Source organism: Pecten maximus, chromosome 10 (genome assembly GCF_902652985.1).
Source record: "Pecten maximus chromosome 10, xPecMax1.1, whole genome shotgun sequence".
In the NCBI taxonomy this organism is placed as follows: Eukaryota; Metazoa; Mollusca; class Bivalvia; order Pectinida; family Pectinidae; genus Pecten; species Pecten maximus.
Window position 1 is genome coordinate 5,322,145 of NC_047024.1, and position 22,896 is coordinate 5,345,040.

General features: G+C 35.2%; 1 protein-coding gene across 2 annotated transcripts; it reads right to left on the bottom strand.

Annotated features, from left to right (window-relative positions):
* Positions 1-280: 280 nt before the first annotated feature.
* Positions 281-22,633, bottom strand: LOC117336024 (transmembrane protein 117-like). Of its 2 annotated transcripts, none has more exons than XM_033896350.1 (6): positions 22,421-22,633; positions 19,317-20,055; positions 10,591-10,826; positions 9,838-10,095; positions 9,008-9,131; positions 281-7,923 (listed from the first exon to the last, which is right to left on the bottom strand). In XM_033896350.1, the coding sequence occupies exons 1-6, from the start codon at positions 22,487-22,489 to the stop codon at positions 7,337-7,339; spliced, it is 2,013 nt and encodes a 670-aa protein (XP_033752241.1). In that variant the 5' UTR covers positions 22,490-22,633; the 3' UTR covers positions 281-7,336. The 2 variants fall into 2 exon arrangements, with proteins under 2 accessions (XP_033752241.1, XP_033752242.1); XM_033896351.1 differs by lacking the exon at positions 22,421-22,633 and adding an exon at positions 21,407-21,648.
* Positions 22,634-22,896: the final 263 nt, after the last annotated feature.

Consider the following 22,896-nt stretch of genomic DNA (forward strand, 5'->3'; position numbering starts at 1 on the left):
ATAAACTTTGTAATTGATATTCTGTCAATATCTAGTTAATTATAAACTTTGTAATTGATATTCTGTCAATATCTAGTTAATTATAAACTTTGTAATTGATATTCTGTCAACATCTAGTTAATTATAAAGCATGTCTGGTAAAGAGCTGTGATTTATATTCTGTCAATATCTAGTTAATTATAAACGTTGTAATTGATATTCTGTCAATATCTAGTCAATTATAAACTTTGTAATTGATATTCTGTCAATATCTAGTTAATTATAAAACTTTAAACACCACTATAGATCAATCATTTTTATTAACTAAAGTGAAATAACAAATAAATATGTGTATAATGTTGTATAAATAAAATAAGCCAGATATGACACTAAAAGTAAAACATGATTAATCAATTAAAGATACCAAAAATTAATACATTTAGGCAATTCAATATTCTAAGCAAAAATTATGACTCAGCAATCAAAAAAGAAATTTTCAATATTTTTTGTTTTCAGTACTGAATTCTAAAAGAGTTCCAATCAAACTTAAAAAGTTTATTTTCTGAAGAAAACATAATTCAGATGACAACATTAAGTTTATAAACGATAAGGTGAGATATACAAAATATCCGTATAATGTGTTGACAGCACATACCATGCATACCGTAATGAAAATTACCAATTAAATGTAATTCAACAGAGACAAGTCTTAGAGATAGAAATAAAAACCACCTGTTACAGATCTGTTTTGGTTACCCTAGCACTATCTATACAAACCTGGAGAAGAATCAAGCAAGCTTGGAGGGTTACTAAAAAGGCCATCGCATATATATCTTTTTACATCAAGATAGATTTCTAGGCCATGGGTGTTGTTCGGAACACAGATACTAATCTGACAGAGATTAAAAAAAATCTATTTTAAGTACCATGTATTTCTAATAAAGGACTGGCATAGTATAGGACTAAATAGTTAGTATGATTTATCACCGGAAACATAGGCTGGTATAACGTAATTGTGTCAGCACCACATATACAGGACGCAACAGGGTTATACTTCAACATTTATATATTAGAATACGAGATGTACTAGTATGATATATTAATTCCTTATACAATGATTATAAAATATTTCTACTGATTCAGCTAATTACTTTGATTTGAGGGTCCACAGGTATTTATTGCTCATAGTAAGCATAAATAACAGCTGAATAATTAGTTTAACTTAAAACAACAAGCACGAAAGATGACAATTGTTTAACAAATGTGTAATGTAACAGAACATTATACACTTTTTTAAAACAAGTTTACTACAACACCAATACATTCCCTAGAGTAACACATATACTGAATACAGATAATGTGGTATGACAGTGACACTAGCTAGGCAAGGAAAAGTGGACAATATATTCTACTGATATTTCTATGTATTCTCCAATATCATTTTGATAAATGTCAGACTCCAGCATATTTTTAATGATATAAATAAATGCATTATATACAATAAAACAGGGAGACAACTCTGTGCAGTGCTGTGCAAACTTTCCAGGCACTTTTACTTGCCATTTCTCCTTGGCATCATAATGTTTAGCAATCCAGCAAAATCAAAAGTGAGTCGTCATATGCTGAGTGAGGTTATCTAGCAGACAGTCATACCCGACCACCATACCATTACCCGTGTGCATCTGCACTTCATCAAAAAAGTATATAAATTTTTCGGTTAACATTCAACAAAACGTTCCTGGGATTTTAAGTAGACACACCAAAGTAGCTGTAAGCAATGAACAATAAAATAATCACAGATAAGAAAGTCAAGATTACCTACAGCAGTGCGACATAATTTAGTTTGCAATGTTGAATTTTGCAATGAATTATTTGAATTTTCAACTTGTTTCTATAAATTACCTTGACTTCATTCATGAATATCGATTTTAATGAAATTTTGTGAGTTGAAAAAGAAATATCTTGAGTTTCCAAACACAATTTACAGGTGAAAATGTTTGAAGATATTAAAATTAACAACCAAACTATGGCATTGTGTTCCTTCATACACTTAGTAAATAACTTGATTTCTCTGGTTAGTGAAAACAGAAATTAATGAAAAATTTATGAAAATAAAGTTTAAACCAATATCTTTAAGGAAAATTCATTGAAAAAGTTCATACTGTAATTAAAATTTTATAGAATTAAATTTTGCAAACTCACTTTTGGCGTACAATGTGTAGATGTGTGTGACTACAGCTATCATGATTAAAACAATGATGTTGATACAGTTATATTGATGTTATGTTAACAATTCATTTGTAAATAAATGATCTCTGAAATAATTACATGACAAGAGGCAGTTTTCAGCAATCATAAGATGTATGACCATCAATCAATGGTAATCAATATTGACTTATGAACACAAAATGTCATTATAAACACATTGCAATATCAAAATTATACATTGTACTATATAATATGATTACCTAGTACATTTACATATCTCATAACAATATATATACAATAAACTACTTATTCATATCTAACAAATATATAGCATGTCAAAAACAGGGTAGATATTACCAACAGTTTATAGATTCTTGTTTATGTGAATTACTCATAAGTGTGTACAGAAAATATTAATTATCCACAAATGTACAGTACCATAGCCGATTAATTCTGGTCTGTGAATGATCCAGTAAAGGATACCTAAATGATCCGGAGAATCACTCGGGGACATTGTACCAATACAAATCGTAATAGTCTATATATACAACATGTTGAATTTCACCTCAGTTTTTAAAATAGCTTGTGGGGATAATGCAAAATGTCCGATTACTTTTTTACCCTTGGTTATTTTGGAGAAGTGAAAGATAAGAAGAGGGAGTCTTGATCACAAGACCCCCACCCCTTACCTCCCCTGTAATCTCTTGGACATTACCAAAATAGGGAAAAGGGCTGAAATGAAAACCAGTTGGAAATTTTTTTTAGAGCATTGTAACATTGTTAAATGAACAGTCATCTACTAGATAGACTATTACAGTAGTAATGGAACATCAAATTTCTGTGTTAAAAACATGTGAACATCAATCAGATTTTTGTTATAACTCAAAAATACGTGGGTATCAGAACCTGTTCATCTACCTAAACTGGTATTTCTATCTGATGTATATTTGAAAAACAAACAAAAAAACAACCATTGAATCATACTGTAAAAATCCCCATAACTTTGAAGTGATAGTCAATATCAATAAACCTTTACAGATGAAGGACAAACATAGGCTAACACTGCACCTTGTGTAATACATAGATTTTGTACAAAAATATTGTATGATTGACTGGTTAGATACATGCACTTCAATATTTTGGCCTATACACTCAATACATCCATACTATTGTATTAACATGAAGATCTTAATTAAAATGAAGATATTAATTAAAATCAGTCATTTTTGCAATAACACAAAGCATATATTTATAATAGTGACAAATATACTGTATTTATTCCAAAATAAGCTATCAGGTGGGCCTAATACAGTGATTTTGTACCCGGAGAAAAACCACCGGCCTACGGTCAGTACCTGGCAACTGCCCCACGTAGGTTTCGAACTTGCAACCCAGAGGTGGAGGGCTAGTGTTAAAGTGTCGGGACACCTTAACCACTCGGCCATCGCGGCCCCAGTACTGTGACACACATGGGTAGGCCTATTACCAGTAATACACATGGTTGGGCCTATTACCAGTAATACACATGGTTGGACCTATTACCAGTAATACACATGGTTGGACCTATTACCAGTAATACACATGGGTAGGCCTATTACCAGTAATACACATGGGTAGGCCTATTACCAGTAATACACATGGGTGGGCCTATTACCAGGAATGAGCTGCTGCAGTTAAATGTCTATAAACACAGCTACAACACATCACTAGTTAATGTCACAATGTGTGATGTTGTTGTTATGAGAATCCGATGTCTCCACACTTGAGTAAAACACATGACTTTCTCCAACCTTATACATGTGTAAACTATGACTATCTCCAATCTTGTGTAAACGATGAATATTTCTATTTCCAGTTTATCACTTAATTATTCCCAGGATCAATTAAATCTGTCAAGATTTACAACTTACATGTAAAAAAGCTAAGGTATTCAAAATAAATTTGTAGAGTTGGAATGACAGGAAAAACTTCCAAACACTGCTATCAAGGATTTTTTTTACAATATTTCAACTGGGTCAAGGGTCCAATGAATTGGGAATTCCTACGCGACAAATTGGGAAATTGGGAAAAACAAAAAATGGGTCCTTTTAACAGACCCTGTTTCTATTGTAGGAAAATCCCTGACTATCGAAGATACCAACATGATATTATACAGTCAATGAATGATAACATAGACAACAAACAGATGTAGTTATGGTATTATCACATGGTGCCATGACGGATGTTGACTGTGACAACAAACAGATGTAGTTATGGTATTATCACATGTTGCCATGACGGATGTTGACTGTGACAACATAGAGACAACAATCAGATGTAGTTATGGTATTATCACATGTTGCCATGACGGATGTTGACTGTGACAACATAGCGACAACAAACAGATATAGTTATGGTATTATCACATGTTGCCATGACGGATGTTGACTGTGACAACATAGAGACAACCATCAGATGTAGTTACGGTATTATCACATGTTGCCATGACGGATGTTGACTGTGACAACATGAAGACAACAATCAGATGTAGTTATGGTATTATCACATGTTGCCATGACGGATGCTGACTGTGATAACAGGACAACAATCAGATGTTGATATGATGTTAAGCATTACAGTTGATAGACTGTAACATACAACTAAAAATTCTTGACAATTAAATTACATTGTGATAATTAAAAATAGAACTACATGTACCACTACAAGTTGTCATAAATTGTCATAGCGATGCAATGTTTCATCATATATTCACCATATCCCGACACCAAGATCTGGCCAACCTTCTCGTACAAACCAGGGATGGAATTATGCCAATAAAGAGCAGATATATATTGGACTGTACAATGTATTTAAAAATGTCACAAAGAGGAGGTTCATACTTCATGCTATATATATAATCATAATTTTGCTACAATGTTATATCAATTAATCTAGCAAAAATTAACAGAACACCATGCTTCACTTGGCTCCAACAGTCTATTCCCTACACGGTATATAAACAGGACAGCATGCTTAACTCTGGCCAGACCATAACTACGATTAAAAAGTGCAATTTTTGAAAAGTGATTTGAAACCTGTTTGAACTTCAATAAGAACAGATTAAAAAAATATCCAGCAGAAAATACAGTACATATCATGGTAAATCAAGGGACTTGTATATCATTTCTATAAAACATATTATCTGTCTTCTATCCATAAAAAAATACACAGGAAATCAGACAACTTGTAAGGCATCTAGGGTACTCAAACATTATGCATTTTAATGTTCAACTATATGTCTGACGATTAAAAAACATAACCGCAACACGATTTAAAAATAATCAGTTTTTCTCATAACATCCATGTACAATTCTATGGTAATTATAGTATACGACTTAAACAATGTACACATACTACCCAGGGTATGGTAAATATAACACTCAGAAAGTCGGCCAGAGTAAGGAAGTGTAGAAAAATAAATGTTCACATCTGGTAGTAAAATACACAATCTAGACACCAATTTGTTTCATCACTGCTAATGCTGTGCTTCTAGTCTCTTATGGGACGATTGCTTAGAATTCCAATTACTGTATGTCTACTGAACCAATTACTGTATGTCTACTGAACCAATTACTGTATGTCTACTGAACCAATTACTGTATGTCAACTGAACCAATTACTGTATGTCTACTGAACCAATTACTCTAGGTCTAATGAACCAATTACTGTATGTCTACTGAACCAATTACTGTATATGTACTGAACCAATTACTGTATATCAACTGAACCAATCACTCTAGGTCTACTGAACCAATTACTCTAGGTCTAATGAACCAATTACTGTATGTCTACTGAACCAATTACTGTATGTCAACTGAACCAATTACTGTATGTCTACTGAACCAATTACTGTATGTCAACTGAACCAATTACTGTATGTCAACTGAACCAATTACTGTATATGTACTGAACCAATTACTGTATGTCAACTGAACCAATCACTCTAGGTCTACTGAACCAATTACTCTAGGTCTAATGAACCAATTACTGTATGTCTACTGAACCAATTACTGTATGTCAACTGAACCAATTACTGTATGTCAACTGAACCAATTACTGTATGTCAACTGAACCAATTACTGTATGTCTACTGAACCAATTACTGTATATCTACTGAAAACTAAGTGGTGACCACAATTGGGTCACAATGTTTGTTTATTGAAAGATAATAATCATATAAGTAGTTTCCATCACTCATATCAATTAAGACAGACATTAATTAAAACATGACCCAACCTTTAATGATTAAGAAGTTAACCAACAGCACTAGTATACGCGGTAGGTTGAACTATTCCTGATCTATACTAGATCCTAGATGATTCTGAGGACACAACATAATTATGAAGTTCTCACATATCATAATTTGATACAAATTCAAATGAACACAGACTGATTAATGTGGCTTGAATTTTCTCTCAAATTCTCTCTCTAATATGAAACAATTTCTGTTTCAGTATCGCTTTGGTTGAAGCTTACAAACTTTATATTGTGTAGATAGCATAGTAACTACATAGCACAATAATCTAATTAAAACTATAGACTATATTATTGACCTAACTACACAGTCACCATACCAAAGGTATTTAATTTATAAACTCATCAAGGACAATTATGAATTCAAACAGATGAATATATTTAATTTTCAGATAAAAATAATTGTTATATTTTAGGAGTGTCAAAATAATTCCATGATGATTTACCAATAGACAATTCTACCTGATAAAGTGATGAATGGTTACAAACGGTACACATACCAGTTATACGTATTACCATGGTATGAAAATACAGATAGTGTTTTCATTGCTTCTAAAGTGAACAAGGTATATATAAAATGGTATTTCAAAGATTTCAATTTCATTCATTATAAGAATAATATGACCTATGCTTCACTGTTTTGCAAGTTCTTGATTAATTATTGTAGTTGATTTCCGATATGTTGATTTCCGATATTTCAATCATCATAATCTATTGACATGTTAGAAAATATACATAAATCACCATGATATATGTAATATACATGTACATTACAATCAAAGTAATAATACAGAAATGTCTCAAAAATATAATCAATATCAAACAGGTATAAAACTGACACCAGCTTTAGGTTTCTCTATTTGTTGATGTCTGCTGGTGCCGACCAGTTTTCAGGGTATCCTGATCCATTTGAGGAAGGGTCATGATTAGGGCTTTGTTTACGACGGAAATGTAGCAGTTTGGGTACAGCTTGAACTTTTCTCCGCAGTTCAATTTTTCGGAAGGAACTAGATAAATTTCTAAGGGAGAATCTCCTCCTCTTTCTGCGCTTCTTTAACCGACCAGCATACGGATCATCCTTCGATGGCTTAAAACGGCCAAACATCCAAACAGTCACACCTAACACAATGAACGCCAAAAGGGCTGGGACGAATGCCAATCCCTTCAATGCTAGGCTGTAGTCATAGTAACGAGTGCTGACGACCATATCTCCCTCAAGGTAGGACGCATTGGTCACAGGATTTATTGTATTATTTCGGTACGACCAGGTTAGCAGACTCTCGTTAAATGTTGTAAGGCTGTAGTCGTCCAGCACTGTGTGGATTCTCCCCTCTGAATCCACGTACTGACCATAGTCATAGGGCTTGTAAAAGATCTGGTTCTTCCACATGTTTAGGTCAAGCAGCATAACGATAAACAAAATCCCGTAGTTAAACCATTTACCTATAGAAGTAGAAAACAAAATCCTGTAGTTAAACCATTTACCTATAGAAGTAGAAAACAAAATCCTGTAGTTAAACCATTTACCTACAGAGGTAGAAAACAGAGTTCTATTACCACTCAACAACTATGCCGCTCATCAAATATACAAGTATTAATCTGTAGATATGCTCTTCTACCAAAACTTGTAAATACAAAAATTGCAAAAAGAAATCAAATACCAGTATAGATAGTACATCACATCCCTGTGGTCTCCCATACAATTTTGTCACATAATCAGTCTGTTATCCAGTATTCTCCCATACAATTTTGTCACATAATCGGTCTGTTATCCAGTATTCTCCCATACAATTTTGTCATTTGCCCGTATGTCACTAGCGAGATATACCCTGGATCATTTTTCATTAGGCTGCGCAGTCAAGAGATCAATTGTAATGTCATAATATGGACTGTAACAACGACATTACATCATGAATGTTGAACAAAATCACTACCTTGATTCAATTAAGTCCTCCACATTTTGACTTTAAAATCTTCCAAAATTTAAGTTTTCTGAATTATGTGATAAAAGGTATTTTAACTGTTTTCATTTTATATGAGATTTTATGAAACTCGTCTCAAAATTGTGATTTTTACTCGCCTTAAGACTTGCCCCACAAAATCTCATATGAAATGAAAACTCCAAGACCCTATATGTATTGATTGCTATTCTGACTACATTTCTGGAGTTGTAACATTCATTTATAATAGGTAAATGATACTTTCATTTTACATTACTTTAGCAGTTACATACAACAATGTACATGTTGAATTGGAACAAAAATAACCACCAAAAGTATGATTTGAGTACTAAACAATCCTATCTGTACCACTTAAATATGATATTATGTGTCTCTGTTGACAAGTACTTTTATGATGTACCTAATAATTTTTGTAGAATTTTTTCTGACAAGTTCTGAACACTATATCCATAATTTTGACAAGTCTCAATGCTAATGGATATTTAGAGGGTCCCACAGGAAACCACTAGTCCCGGACTCAAACATCAGAGTTCCGAAAATCACTGATGGACCTACTTCCAACTCACCTGTAATATGCACCTGCCAAACCTCTTTCTTGAGACACTTGGGGATGTCAAACTTGATGTGTGCAGTGTTAACACCTGGCATTTTGATGTCAATGGCACTCATAAAATGAGGGAAATCCCAGTCCTGCCAACATTTATTTTATTGAAATGATCAGAAAAAAGTACCATGTCAGCTTCATGGGAATACAGAAAACTTACAACGTCAACTTCTAAAAGCTTAGTCAACAGAATAACAGACTAAAGGACACCCTGCTCCTAGTAAACCTTCCCTTACTTTGTTACAGGTAATGAGATAATTGTATCTACTTTAAAACAGTAAAATGTATCTACATTAAAAGATTATACAAATATCAGATAAATATCTGTATAAAACATAAAAATTGATCTAAAACTTGACGTAAAGGTAACATAGATACATCATCTAGAGTATACTAAGTCTTATCATTATAAAAATCACGAGATAAAATGTCAGTATACTTTCTCTTTGTGTCATGATTATGAATGCCTGTGAAACTTTAGGATAACGGTAGTAACGTTGATTCTGTATACATTTCTTTGTTTTTCAATAGATAACAAAACTGGGAAGATCAGGTAATGGAGGCTGTATAGAGAACTGTACGACATGAAGCGTTCTTTGTGTATAAACTCTTGTAGTTTTCATGGAACCACAAATATATATACATAAGACATTGTTGTATGTATTACTGTTATATTATCAATGCATAGCCTAACCATGAAAGCCTGTACCAAGAAAATAATATGAAATCTCCAAACCACAAAAGACAGTACACACGAACATTTCATATTATACAGAATACAATGGACATTACCTGACACACAATTAAGATATCCATAACCAGAATGAAGGAGGCCAGAAACGCCCTGGACAGTTCGTTAGTCGGCAGGAATCCATGGTTCAGCTTCTCCCACTGTATAAAGTCTGTGGCTATCACAAAGATCACGACGAGGGACGTTACTGAGGTGACCACCCAGAATAAGATGATACGATTGTATCGGTGGTTCCACCAGGTCCGCACTGGTTTGGCCCAGCCTGGGTAGAGCTTCTCTTGTAGCATCATATCAGTCACCTAAATATTCAACAAAAACATAGTTGTAATGAATCTAGTTTCTATGTCCAAAACAGCTGCTGATTAAACCAGTTTTTCTGTATTATTTTTTTCTTCCTTCATACAGTTTCACCTGCATATGATAGCTTCAATCCAACATGGGTGTATTCCTGGCCTTTACTAATTCTGACATTTAGATGATGTAAAAATATTATACATATTTAAAAACCTGTCAAAATAGTCTGAATATTCATGGGAGATCTAGTCATTATGAGCAATTATTTAATAAATTTAATGTGTGCATATTTAATTTAAAGTATATCATAATAAGTTTTTCGGCTCTAACACTCTATTCCCTATGCTCTTTTTCAATATGGTCTTATTTCATGTGTATTTTGTTTAGAAACTGTGTTAAAACCAATCATCTAGACAGAAAAAAGTTACCCTGTGTTAGTAATATTATAAAAACCTACTTTTGAGGCAGTGGAAAGTCTCCATGTTGGCACAAAAACCTACCATCCAAGCAGTGAAAAAGTCTCCACACCAAGTACCACAGGCAGCAGCCTTCATAAAAATAGAGTTGGAGAGTCCAAGGTCACCGGAAATCCGATAGGATTCTGTGCTATCACCTCCGGCTGTCAGGAATCCGTTGTAGATCCAGGACATTATAAATATGGAAATGAGACTACACAGGAACATTATCATCCATGATCCCTGGTCCTCTGTGAACATCTTCAGACGCAGCAGTTTGTCTAAAAAGGAAAATCATTTTCATTATAGATAGCCTGTTATCGGTACAACATAGAACATAGGCATATCTATATGTATGTACATGTAGACTACTGTATATGTTAGTACAGAACAATATCTACAACTAGCAGCCTCTTGGATATATAATACATGCAAATTATGAACTTGATGAATTTAAACAACCGGTGATCAGGCAAACAATTTTTCCTTCATCTCTTATGTTTCTGACAATGCAGTATCTATATCCACAGAAATAAACATACCAAGTACATTTTGATAACTCATTTACATTTATTTCAGGGCTCAAACCTGTGCTAAGTACATTGTACATGCAATTATAGATGTGTAATATATACATTGTATGTACATTAAGACACTGCTCAACTCACCTGGATCTTTTTTACGAATAATAATGAAATATTCTCCTGAAAAGTAATATTCCCAAAACAGGTAACCTACAAGGTTTGGACCAGTCCTAATCCTAGAAAAGCCACTAGCATTAGAACTGTAGTGAGTTACTGAGTTTGCGTTTCAATGCCGCACAGCAAATATAGGTATGTTTATAGGGATGCTGATCATATCTAGAGAGGGAGAGGGCTTACATGTATATATAGCCTTAATGATATTTTGTTTACTAAATAGTTGTTTGTACACAACATTTAAAAACCCCGTCACAGTCTTCATGTTAGTAAATATCTATTTCTAACCTCGCGCCTTTGATCACGTGATGTTCTTGACCAATGGGAATACGTCAGGGGATAGCGCCACCTGCATTCATTTTCAAGCAGCGTGATTATTTGTAGCAGCAGTGTTTTATTCATCATTATTTTCTCCTATTGTTTACTTTCGTCGCAACAACTCCTATTGACTTTTTGAACTTACGAGTGTTTTGCCTGGAGTTGTCGTCTCCTACGACAGGGAAGTACACACCAATAACGGTATTTACACGTGTGTTGTGTTTGTTTACATTTTTATCGACGTGTGTCGAGGACATTTCCTTTAGTTTACATTGACGAATGTCATTCGTCATCGAGCTGTGTATTTCCTATTTGGATCCTAACAGTCTTTATGCAACCACAATGTGTTCTCTTTGCTATCGGGATCTAACTTTGTGTGTGACTTATTCGTGCTAGTGGAAATCGAAAGACATCAGTTTGTAAACCGTCTCGGGTCATCTAACATGGCGGCCAAGCAGGTCAGGAACGCGTCACTACCAGCAGCTTGGTGCGCGATCCCAGGATTCCGTGCGGGATTCAAGATGGCAGCGCCCATGTCTTGTCGAACACTGTAGGGCATTGCATCGTCTTCTTTGGCGTTTACGGTTAATTTTGTAGGGGTAATTATCTGATTTAAGGAAAAATAATTAAGGACCTACACGTACAACATTATTAGTCTAGATTTCCATCTCGCGATATTACGACATGCAGTGTACTCGGAACTAACCGAACAACTTAACTAGTCGGAATTTCAATCTCCCGACGATTACGACATGCAGACTCCTCGGATAATCAACGAACAACTTTGATAACTACATACAGACGAGTCGGAAACTCACCGAACTACATTATGCGTTTCCATCTCCCGATGATAGCGACATGCAGATAAATTGGAAATCGTAGCATCAGCTTACTATGCTTCCAACTCAGTTGTCTTGGACTTTTCAGCGGTGAGATTACTCATCAATCTGTCTATTTTGACTTTGTACCTGACCAGACTTTGGTTACAGCGTGGATATCAGAGGAGCATTCTCGATACTTGTTACTCTAGTAAACATTTATATCTTCGCGTTCACACCTTCTATCTGTATCTAGCGTTACTGTTTTCTATGTACTTGTCACAGATATTTCTAAATAATTGGTTTACGGCATAGCTGTCACACCTTTTATCTGTATCTAGCATTATTGTTTTCCTTGTACTTGTCACAGATTCTTGTTTATACTTGTGCGGAATATATTATGCAACTGTTAAGGAGAGCTTTGTCATAGATATATATAGAGATGATGTTTCTTCCTCACTTTATTTAGTCTGTTACTAGATTGTTATTATCATGTACTAGGTTTAATTAGTTATCAGTCAGATCAAGCCTCTTCTATTACAAGTCAAGTCACTCATCTCATGAGTAATCACAACTTAAAGTCTAGGATCTTCTCAGCAGCCATAAGAAGTGAAGTTTTTCCTTACAATAGCCACCAACCTATGCCATGTTTTATTTGTTTATTTTGTGGGTAATCAGGTCATGTCTTCAACCACAATCAAGTCACTCTTCTCTTGAGTTGTCATAACTCGAAGTCAAGGGTCTTCTCAGCTGTGTCTGCGAGTCAAGTTTCTTCTCACGAGTCACTGAGACTCAGAGCCAAGGGTCTTCTCTGTAGCACTTAGGAGTCAAGTTTGTCATGCCACCAGCTACTACTTCGCTGTGTTTTGATTCGTTAGTTTATGCAGTCATGTCATCGCTTCTCCAATCATGAGTCAAAACTCTTCTCATGAGTAATCACAACTCAAGAGTCAAGGGTTTTCTCAGCTGTGTCTGCGAGTCAAGTCTCTTCTCATGAGTCACTGCGACTCAAAGTATGTAGTCTTCTCAGTAGCACTTAGTCAAGAGTGTCCCGCACTAGCTACCTACTACTTCGCTGTGTTTTGATTCGTTAGCTTACGTAGTCAGGTCTTGCTTCTCCAATCATGAGTCAAAACTCTTCTCATGAGTAATCACACTCAGAGTCAAAACTCTTCTCAGCTGTGTCTGCGAGTCAAGTCTCTTCTCACGAGTCACTGAGACTCAGAGCCAAGGGTCTTCTCAGTAGCACTTAGGAGTCAAGTTTGTCATGCCACCAGCTACTACTTCGCTGTGTTTTGATTCGTTAGTTTATGCAGTCATGTCATCGCTTCTCCAATCATGAGTCAAAACTCTTCTCATGAGTAATCACAACTCAAGAGTCAAGGGTTTTCTCAGCTGTGTCTGCGAGTCAAGTCTCTTCTCATGAGTCACTGCGACTCAAAGTATGTAGTCTTCTCAGTAGCACTTAGTCAAGAGTGTCCCGCACTAGCTACCTACTACTTCGCTGTGTTTTGATTCGTTAGCTTACGTAGTCAGGTCTTTGCTTCTCCAATCATGAGTCAAAACTCTTCTCATGAGTAATCACACTCAGAGTCAAAACTCTTCTCAGCTGTGTCTGCGAGTCAAGTCTCTTCTCACGAGTCACTGAGACTCAGAGCCAAGGGTCTTCTCAGTAGCACTTAGGAGTCAAGTTTGTCATGCCACCAGCTACTACTTCGCTGTGTTTTGATTCGTTAGTTTATGCAGTCATGTCATCGCTTCTCCAATCATGAGTCAAAACTCTTCTCATGAGTAATCACAACTCAAGAGTCAAGGGTCTTCTCAGCTGTGTCTGCGAGTCAAGTCTCTTCTCATGAGTCACTGCGACTCTGAGCCAAGGGTATTCTCAGTAGCACATAGGAGTCAAGTTTGTCACTACAGGGGTACTAGAGTCAAGTCGCTTCTCTATGGCTCAGTAGGGTCAAGCTTCTTCTCTAGTAGGACCTTTCAGTATGAATGATTTAGAGTCAAGTTGCTTCTCTTCTGTCAAGTAGAGTCAAGCTTCTTCTCTAAGTCAGGCATTTTAGAGTCAAGTTGCTTCTCTGCTGTCAAGTAGAGTCAAGCTTCTTCTCTAAGTCAAGCATTTTAGAGTCAAGTTGCTTCTCTGCTGTCAAGTAGAGTCAAGCTTCTTCTCTAAGTCAGGCATTTTAGAGTCAAGTTGCTTCTCTGCGGTTCAGTAGAGTCAAGCTCCTTCTATAAGTTTCGAGTACTTCATTTTCTTTCTTCACCGTGAAATACCTGGAGTCAAGTTGCTTCTCTGGAGTTCATCAGAGCCAAGTTTCTTCTCTGGGTGTTTCTCCAAATACTCAAGTCTTGTTAATTTAAGTTAGCTGTTTAAGCCCTGTACACCATTCAGTATCCTTATTGTATTTCTGCTGTTCAGTAGAGTCAAGCCCCTTCTTTAGTTTTGAGTACTCAATTTCTTTCTTCACTGTGAAATACCTGGAGTCAAGCTGCTTCTCTGGAGTCCGACAGAGTCAAGTCTCTTCTCTGGGTGTTTCTCGGAATACTCACATCTTGTTTATTTAAGTTAGCTGTATAAGCCCTGTACTACATTCAGTATCCTTATTGCATTAAGTACTTATAACTTTAATCGTATCTCCTTTTATGCATCGTAATCAGTTTGAGTGTTGGCAGGTTCATTATAACTACCTGTTCTGTGTATGTAAGTTCCTTAGTCTTGGCAACCAGTTTGTTGACTTTCTTAGGACATCTGCAACCCTTTCTTTGTCTATTATTAGTAGATATAGTTGACATACGGAGCTTGTTATCCTCTTACATCTTCAGGGTGCGTTCCCAGTACCTAATTATCATCCTTAACACTTTATCATTGGCACTGTTTCCTTAATTAGACCTCCATCAGAAGGATGTAGTTCTTGCATCTGTCTCATTCACAGACGCAGAATCTAGTGCTCCTTTAAATACTATCTCACTTTATAGTATTAGGTATGTTTTTCCTCTCTTTTTCAGCTTTATTCCATACGTGATATAACCTTTCAATCATTTGAACTCTTGTCATTACTTGGTTTATCTGCAAGCTTTATACCAGTTACTGTGCCACTGACCACATTTAACTTCTTAATGTCTCATTTTAGAGCATATGATAATTATGTGTGTATATATGTAATACGGTGCATTAATTTCTATAGGCAAATTTGTGCTTAGTTGTACTGATTATAATCAATAATTTTCTAGTTCATCATCGATTCACTTTATCTACACTCTTAAAAATATTACATTGTCATATCCTTCTTGCACATAATTTCTTTCTTGGGGGCTCTCATTCGGTTACTTTATTGTAACCTCTTCGATTTGGCCTTTTAAATTCGGGGAATTTCTTGCCCCCAATTCATTATATCATATTTTGTGTATTTATTTCTTATGTAGATGATATGCTTGGGATCGCCCAAGCTCGGGGGTCGCCCCATCTGAAACAGTCTTAGCAGAACTGCCTGCTTTTTAGCTACCAACTGCTTACTCTGTGGCTTGAGGTCGCTCAAGCTAGGTTTCTCTCCTCTCTATTAGTCATAGCTAGCTAAGCTATGATCGCTCTAGCTTGGGGGTTGCATGCCCCTATAGTATAATTAGTATCTTAATTGTTTAGGTGTATCTTTTGAGTAGCGAGTAAAAATTTATTATGTAATATTGTTAGTTGATGTTATTTAGTTGTAAGAATGAGCAGCCCCTAAGAATGCCAAAACCTTTAGATAATATTTAATATGAGCCTGAACAAGTTATTGGTTCCATTCAATAAATTTTTGACTTTCATACTGTTTTGGTGTGTTGTGTATAAAATGATATTTTGTTTACTAAATAGTTGTTTGTACACAACATTTAAAAACCCCGTCACAGTCTTCATGTTAGTAAATATCTATTTCTAACCTCGCGCCTTTGATCACGTGATGTTCTTGACCAATGGGAATACGTCAGGGGATAGCGCCACCTGCATTCATTTTCAAGCAGCGTGATTATTTGTAGCAGCAGTGTTTTATTCATCATCCACCATCCGCCCCACCTCCACCTTTGATAATTTGCAGTTTTCTTTACTGTGGTTTGTGTATAATTGTTTATATTATATTATAATTACCTTTTAATATTTATATACTGTTGTTTTGTTTTGATTGCCTGTACTTTTCATGTGTATATGTTGTTTTTATTATATGTGTTTACTTATAATATTTATATTTATTACATGTCTTTTTTACTTGTTTCGGGCTCATTTGTTTAGGGGTAAGTAAGGCCTCATGGTGAGACAACACCTGGCAAGCTGGTCTGAGCATTGGATAAACCTACCTCCCTGATTCAGGTTGGGGCAGCCGGCTCGCAGCACCTTTTTGTACATCTGTGTTGGTTAATTATAAGCTTTATTTTGTTACAATGCAAGCTGTCACATTTTTATTTTTATTTTGGGCTGCTCTTCTTAGTAAGGAATAGTTAGAGGATATCACTCACAGTAATGAATTTATCACGCCGTGATATTAGCACTTTTAAATTCGGGGAATTTCTTGCCCCCAATTCATTATATCATATTTTGTGTATTTATTTCTTATGTAGATGATATGCTTGGGATCGCCCAAGCTCGGGGGTCGCCCCATCTGAAACAGTCTTAGCAGAACTGCCTGCTTTTTAGCTACCAACTGCTTACTCTGTGGCTTGAGGTCGCTCAAGCTAGGTTTCTCTCCTCTCTATTAGTCATAGCTAGCTAAGCTATGATCGCTCTAGCTTGGGGGTTGCATGCCCCTATAGTATAATTAGTATCTTAATTGTTTAGGTGTATCTTTTGAGTAGCGAGTAAAAATTTATTATGTAATATTGTTAGTTGATGTTATTTAGTTGTAAGAATGAGCAGCCCCTAAGAATGCCAAAACCTTTAGATAATATTTAATATGAGCCTGAACAAGTTATTGGTTCCATTCAATAAATTTTTGACTTTCATACTGTTTTGGTGTGTTGTGTATAAAATATAATTTATATTCAATAAAATCTTTATGAAATTAAATGATCATATCTAAATTAAAACACATGGACTTTTACGTACATTTAGTAGAAATGAGATCTATAGATTCAGCAGTAACCTCTGCCAACCTTGGTCACATCAGGGTGAAGACTCTCCCTTGCCATATATATATATAGAAACAATAACCTTTTGAAGAATTTGTTGACAGGTAGCTGTAAACAGAGTGATGAGGCTGATGGACAACATGGACGAATGGTAGTTAATGCGTTGGGCCAGTGAGATAAAACATGACATAAGTGTGATTTTACTGCATGACACAGCGATCGTCATGCGAGACGTATAAATATGGAGCCAGTGAAATTGAGGGCAAAATGGTGCAATACACTAATAAATGGTGAGAAAAAATGTGAACGAAATACTACAAAACAGTATTTCACTTCATAAATGTATAAACATTTTAAAAAATGATGCAAACATTGTTTACAATACATGTTATGCGTAAAACAATGAATATTAACTGTAAAAAGTGTGAATGCATTATTATAGGTATATAAGGCAATGTGATGATATTAAAAGCAACATTTATATTGTCCATGACAAAAATGTATCAGGTTATATAATAATAGCATGTAAGCATTCATAACAAAGGGAAATAATCCACTAGCAAAGTCATTCCAAGCCTGGAAACCTTCAGGTGGTTATATGTTGAGTATTTGTATATTCACCCTGTCTATATGACCAATAATTAGCACAAATTGTTAAAGCAATACATATTTATTAAGATTATATATATACATGGCTGTAACCACATGTACACCTCAATATGAGGAGTAAATATATAAGGATGTACCGATTTTTCATTTTTTATCGTCAATTACACTATGTACAAGGTATAGACAAATGACACAACCGTCTTTACTGGTTTAAGGTTTGTATACCAACACTCAACATATATTTTCCATTCCAAGCTGCTTTTAAAGTCTTTACCTGTCACCCTAAGCTTACTGGAATGGTAAAATTATAAAATCTGTAGAGCAAGTGTCACTGACTGGTTCAAATCATACTAACAAACAGGTCATTTCTAATTATATTGTATTTAAATGTAATATATGTATGTTAACCTATATATTCAGAACATTTTTTTACAGAATGACATAAAACAATTGTCCGTTTTAAAAACTACGAATTCCAACACAAGGGATAGTCTTTTAAACAGAATAATATACCCAGATTAGTTTTGTAATTTTAAATTAATTTACAAAATTGAAATGTAGCTAATACTTATCAATGATACATATACACAGATGGGTGACCACTATATAATTATTTAATCTTTATGATACACATATCAATAGGCTTATCAAGATGTGTCTGGTAATTAATTTTGACAAGACATCACTGTATATTAATATATCACATGAAAATACTGATGATTGAAGATGGAATTTATTACCAACTTATAGGTGAGGGTCTACAGGGAAATCTATCGACACATCGATCACTGACCTTTTTGTAACATTAGCATATATGTAAGACCTATTATGTAGTAAGTTACACAATCAATTAGGCTGTATAATAGCTGATATGTAATCAGTACATCTACGTAGACATGATGTTCAAATCTACAAGTAGATCGGCATACAGGATTATGTGTACATTAATCAGTTAAGAGTGCCAAGTTCAATTTAACAAATAACTGGAAATTTGGAAAAAAGCAAAATCTTTTCAATAACACTGTATTCTTTGTGTTTGGAAGGGAAGTTAAGCTGAGGTAGGCCAGATAATTATGCAGTTATAATGTTCATTTCTATTCACTATCAATTTCTACAGGTTATATGCTTTTGATGTTTATTTTGTTAAACTGGCCAAAGCAGACAGAATGAGTATTGGCATCAACTGTATACATGAAGCATTTATATATGTAAATTAATCAATACTTACTCAACAGTAAGACATGTATGAGGATCTTCCCAAGGATACAGCCGATGATAATGGCTCCAAGCCACATGACTACTTTAAGGAGGCTGAAGGCATTAGGGGGATAGCGGGTACACACAAAAGCAAAGTCGTTTCCAATTAGGGGGATGTTACATTCCTTCATACTGTGTGCTACAGGATCTTCAGCATAGATCAGAAAATTGCAGAAGGTCACAAAGTAGGCTATGAAGATTCTAAGAAAGGGGTGCTGGAAATAATATCGCAAATCTCTCTCCATGAACAGAGATAAAACGCTAATAGCGTCTGTGACATCTTTGCCATCAGGTTTGTCAGTCTTATCAGCACCTGTTGTTTCTATGGTAACAACATGGTCATCCTCAATTGGTGTTATTGCGTCATCGTCGCCCCCTTTAGCATTATTGTTATCTACTTCTTTTCCAGTTGCTTTATCTTTCTTCGTGTCTTTTTCTTCCTTTTTCACCGGTTCTTTGACATTTTCAACATTTTCAGATTTTTCTGTTGGATTCATTTCTAGCTCATTGTTATCTTCCCTGTTTGAAGTTTCCTTCACTGGTTCTTCAGGTTTTTTATCCTCGCCTTCGTCCATTTCTAGGAGATGTTTAGTATCTTCACTGTTGTTGTCACTCTGGACTTTGATTAAGATTGGTTTTGGGGATTTGCGTACCTGTTCTGGGGTTTCTGCATCATGCTTTTCAAAGCTTCTTTCAGGATCCTCTATGATCTAAAATAAAATAAATTGAAAAAATACAATGACCTCATACAACTTACAATGTTCTCACTGGATTTCATATTAGATAGATTTTCAGAATTTTGTACTTCTACTATATACATGTAATGCTTTAATGGAACAGTGACGGGAAATTCTAGGAAAATGAAGTTAAGGTACAAGCAAAATTTGACTTTGGAATGGGAATAAACACTTACAGGTTGAATATAAGAGAAACTTGAACTTAAAACACAAATATAAGTACCCCCTGATATTGAACTGCCTTCTTTGGAAAGTCATTATCCCATCATTCTCCCTGGGTTGCAGACAAATTAATCATATTTTGCTAACGTGCATTATTCAATTATAATCCTGTGAGAATTATATATAGGACCAAAACTTTCCAAAATCAGCAGTTTAATGCTTAGTAAGGTATAGTAGTTGGGAGGGTACATAGGGTAGGCACTTCAAGCAAGGTGAAGTAGCAGGGCTTTGTTTGACAGGTTTAGTTGTGATGGTGTAGAAGCTTAATTAAGGGAGGGATAATTCTGTGACCAAGTTATTATAATTTAATCGTGATCAGGATCAGGCAGGGTTCTGGGGATAACTAACAGTTTCAACACTTAAATTAAGTTCCTGTACCCTAAATTTATAAAATGGCAATATTGTCAGTATTTAATCATAAAAGCCCATATTTGATGACAGTAATCTTAGGACTAATTTGTAAAGGGAAGCAAAGGAACAATAAACTATACACCTTCACTAACTGGGGCGCCAGATTAAATCCAAACTTCACACGCATAATTCAAGTAAACATTGATTAAGCAATATATGTGTTAAAAATAATGACAGTTTAGCTTCACAATTTAACCCGAACCTTTTCAGTACAGAAAATGTGGAGTATAGCTTTGTTGTAAAAGAGGGTGGGGTCAGAGACCCTTTGTAAATAGGCTGTAATCAGGCAGGTGTAATCTAAAGGCCGTGTTACATTGTATCATAGATAGGACAACATTTACTTAAGAGTTTATTAGTAAAATCAAGTCAAAATACTAGACACGGTTTAGGGTAAAGTCTGACAAGGGTGTAGGGAGCAGGAAGTTATGGCAGGCTGCAGGGGCTATCAAACAATATATATTACACTGTGGTATATACCAGGTTTACAAAACCAGCTTCACAGCATATGTGAGAGTTATTCTGAGGTAGTCATGATCAAAGTTTAAATGTAATCTTATTTTGGTCAAGCTCCGAGCCTTGTATTATCTATACAGAAAATGTCTGGATATCCTGGATTATGCATACATTATACATTCATCCAAAACAATGCATGATTCATAGTAATAAATTTATACACAGAATAAAAAGATACCTGACCGCAATCTGTCAGAAGGGGTTCCATTGCCGTCAAATTTGTCAATGAAAGTGCAGGGCTCAGATAAGAGAAATACCCTCCAATATCAATCAGTTTACATTACGTTACAATTCTTGTGTTTATCAACATTGGGCAGGACCTCACTCGGACTGTCATAAAATATGTTGTCAGTCAGCTTTATACACACAAAGTGTGTAGTTCATGATATGTTCCTTTTCATTGTCATGGTTCACTGATCAGACGGCCTACATACCTGTGTGATGGTCTATATAATACATACAACCAATGGTATCTGTATGTGTATCAGATTCTATGTAAAAACTTTCATTCAGTGAAGATATATCATGATCATCCAAAATTCTAGTTACAACTTACCGAAACAAAAATCCCTTGGGACAAAAACGTCCTGCCTTTCCTATTCCACTCCTCCCTTGTAAATGTCAACAGGTAAATGTGAACCGCATACGTAAGACATTATACTGTAATTATTTATAATATTCCTCGGTGTGGAGTTCTAGTACCGATAGCTAATATACCTGCGAGACCAGATCTAGAGTGACTGTTATATTAAAGTTACATAGATATAATGTACAGTTGTAATTATATACTTATCTAAGCTTACCTATAATCTGGTATCACGTCACGTGTACTATGTTTTAATAACATGACTACTTATCTTAGCTAACCCTGGTATCACCGTGTCAAATAAACATACACATTTACATGTCAGCCTTGAAACACACCTTAGGTATGACATCTACCACACAGCTATACTTCCTGCAGTACGATTTGCATTGTAATTGCAACTGGTTGAATATATGTATTGTCTACTGAACAATAATGCTCACTCTAAAACAATGGGTTAAGGTTACCTGGCACGCCCCGATTAAATGTTTACACGGTGTCAGATGTACCCGATTACGAGCGTCTACAATGTACATAGGCCTATTTTATTTGGGTGAGGTGTTTTATTCTTGGACATTAAATATCCAATGACCTTATTATAACCACCTGTGATTTCTCGGTGTCCTTTTTCCTTTCCAAGAAATTGATTTCTTCTTTTTTGCTTTTGACCGACATGATGATGTTCTATCGCCATTCCACTTCAGCTATGCAGGCCATGTGAGTCACGCGAGCGTAACCGACACCCGTGGGCGGCCTACAGGACTAGTACTGTCAGCGGGTCACCAACAACATCAAAATAATAATTGGCCTGAATGATTCAGTCGGTTTTCTTTGAGCGAAGAGCGAGAATCTACTGGAGTTATGTCCTTATTTAGACGTAGTTTCGTATTTTTGTCTCTGTCGATGTTACTTTAGTGTTAAGCTAGGCCTATTTCATCACCAAAGAATGGAAAAATAACATTTATAGTAAATTGCGACCGTATCAATGCAAACTAATTGCAATTTTAACAAATCGGTTATTTCATTATTTATACGAGTTAACTCCCTTTAACCACATTAACACGCACACTCACAGCACAGGT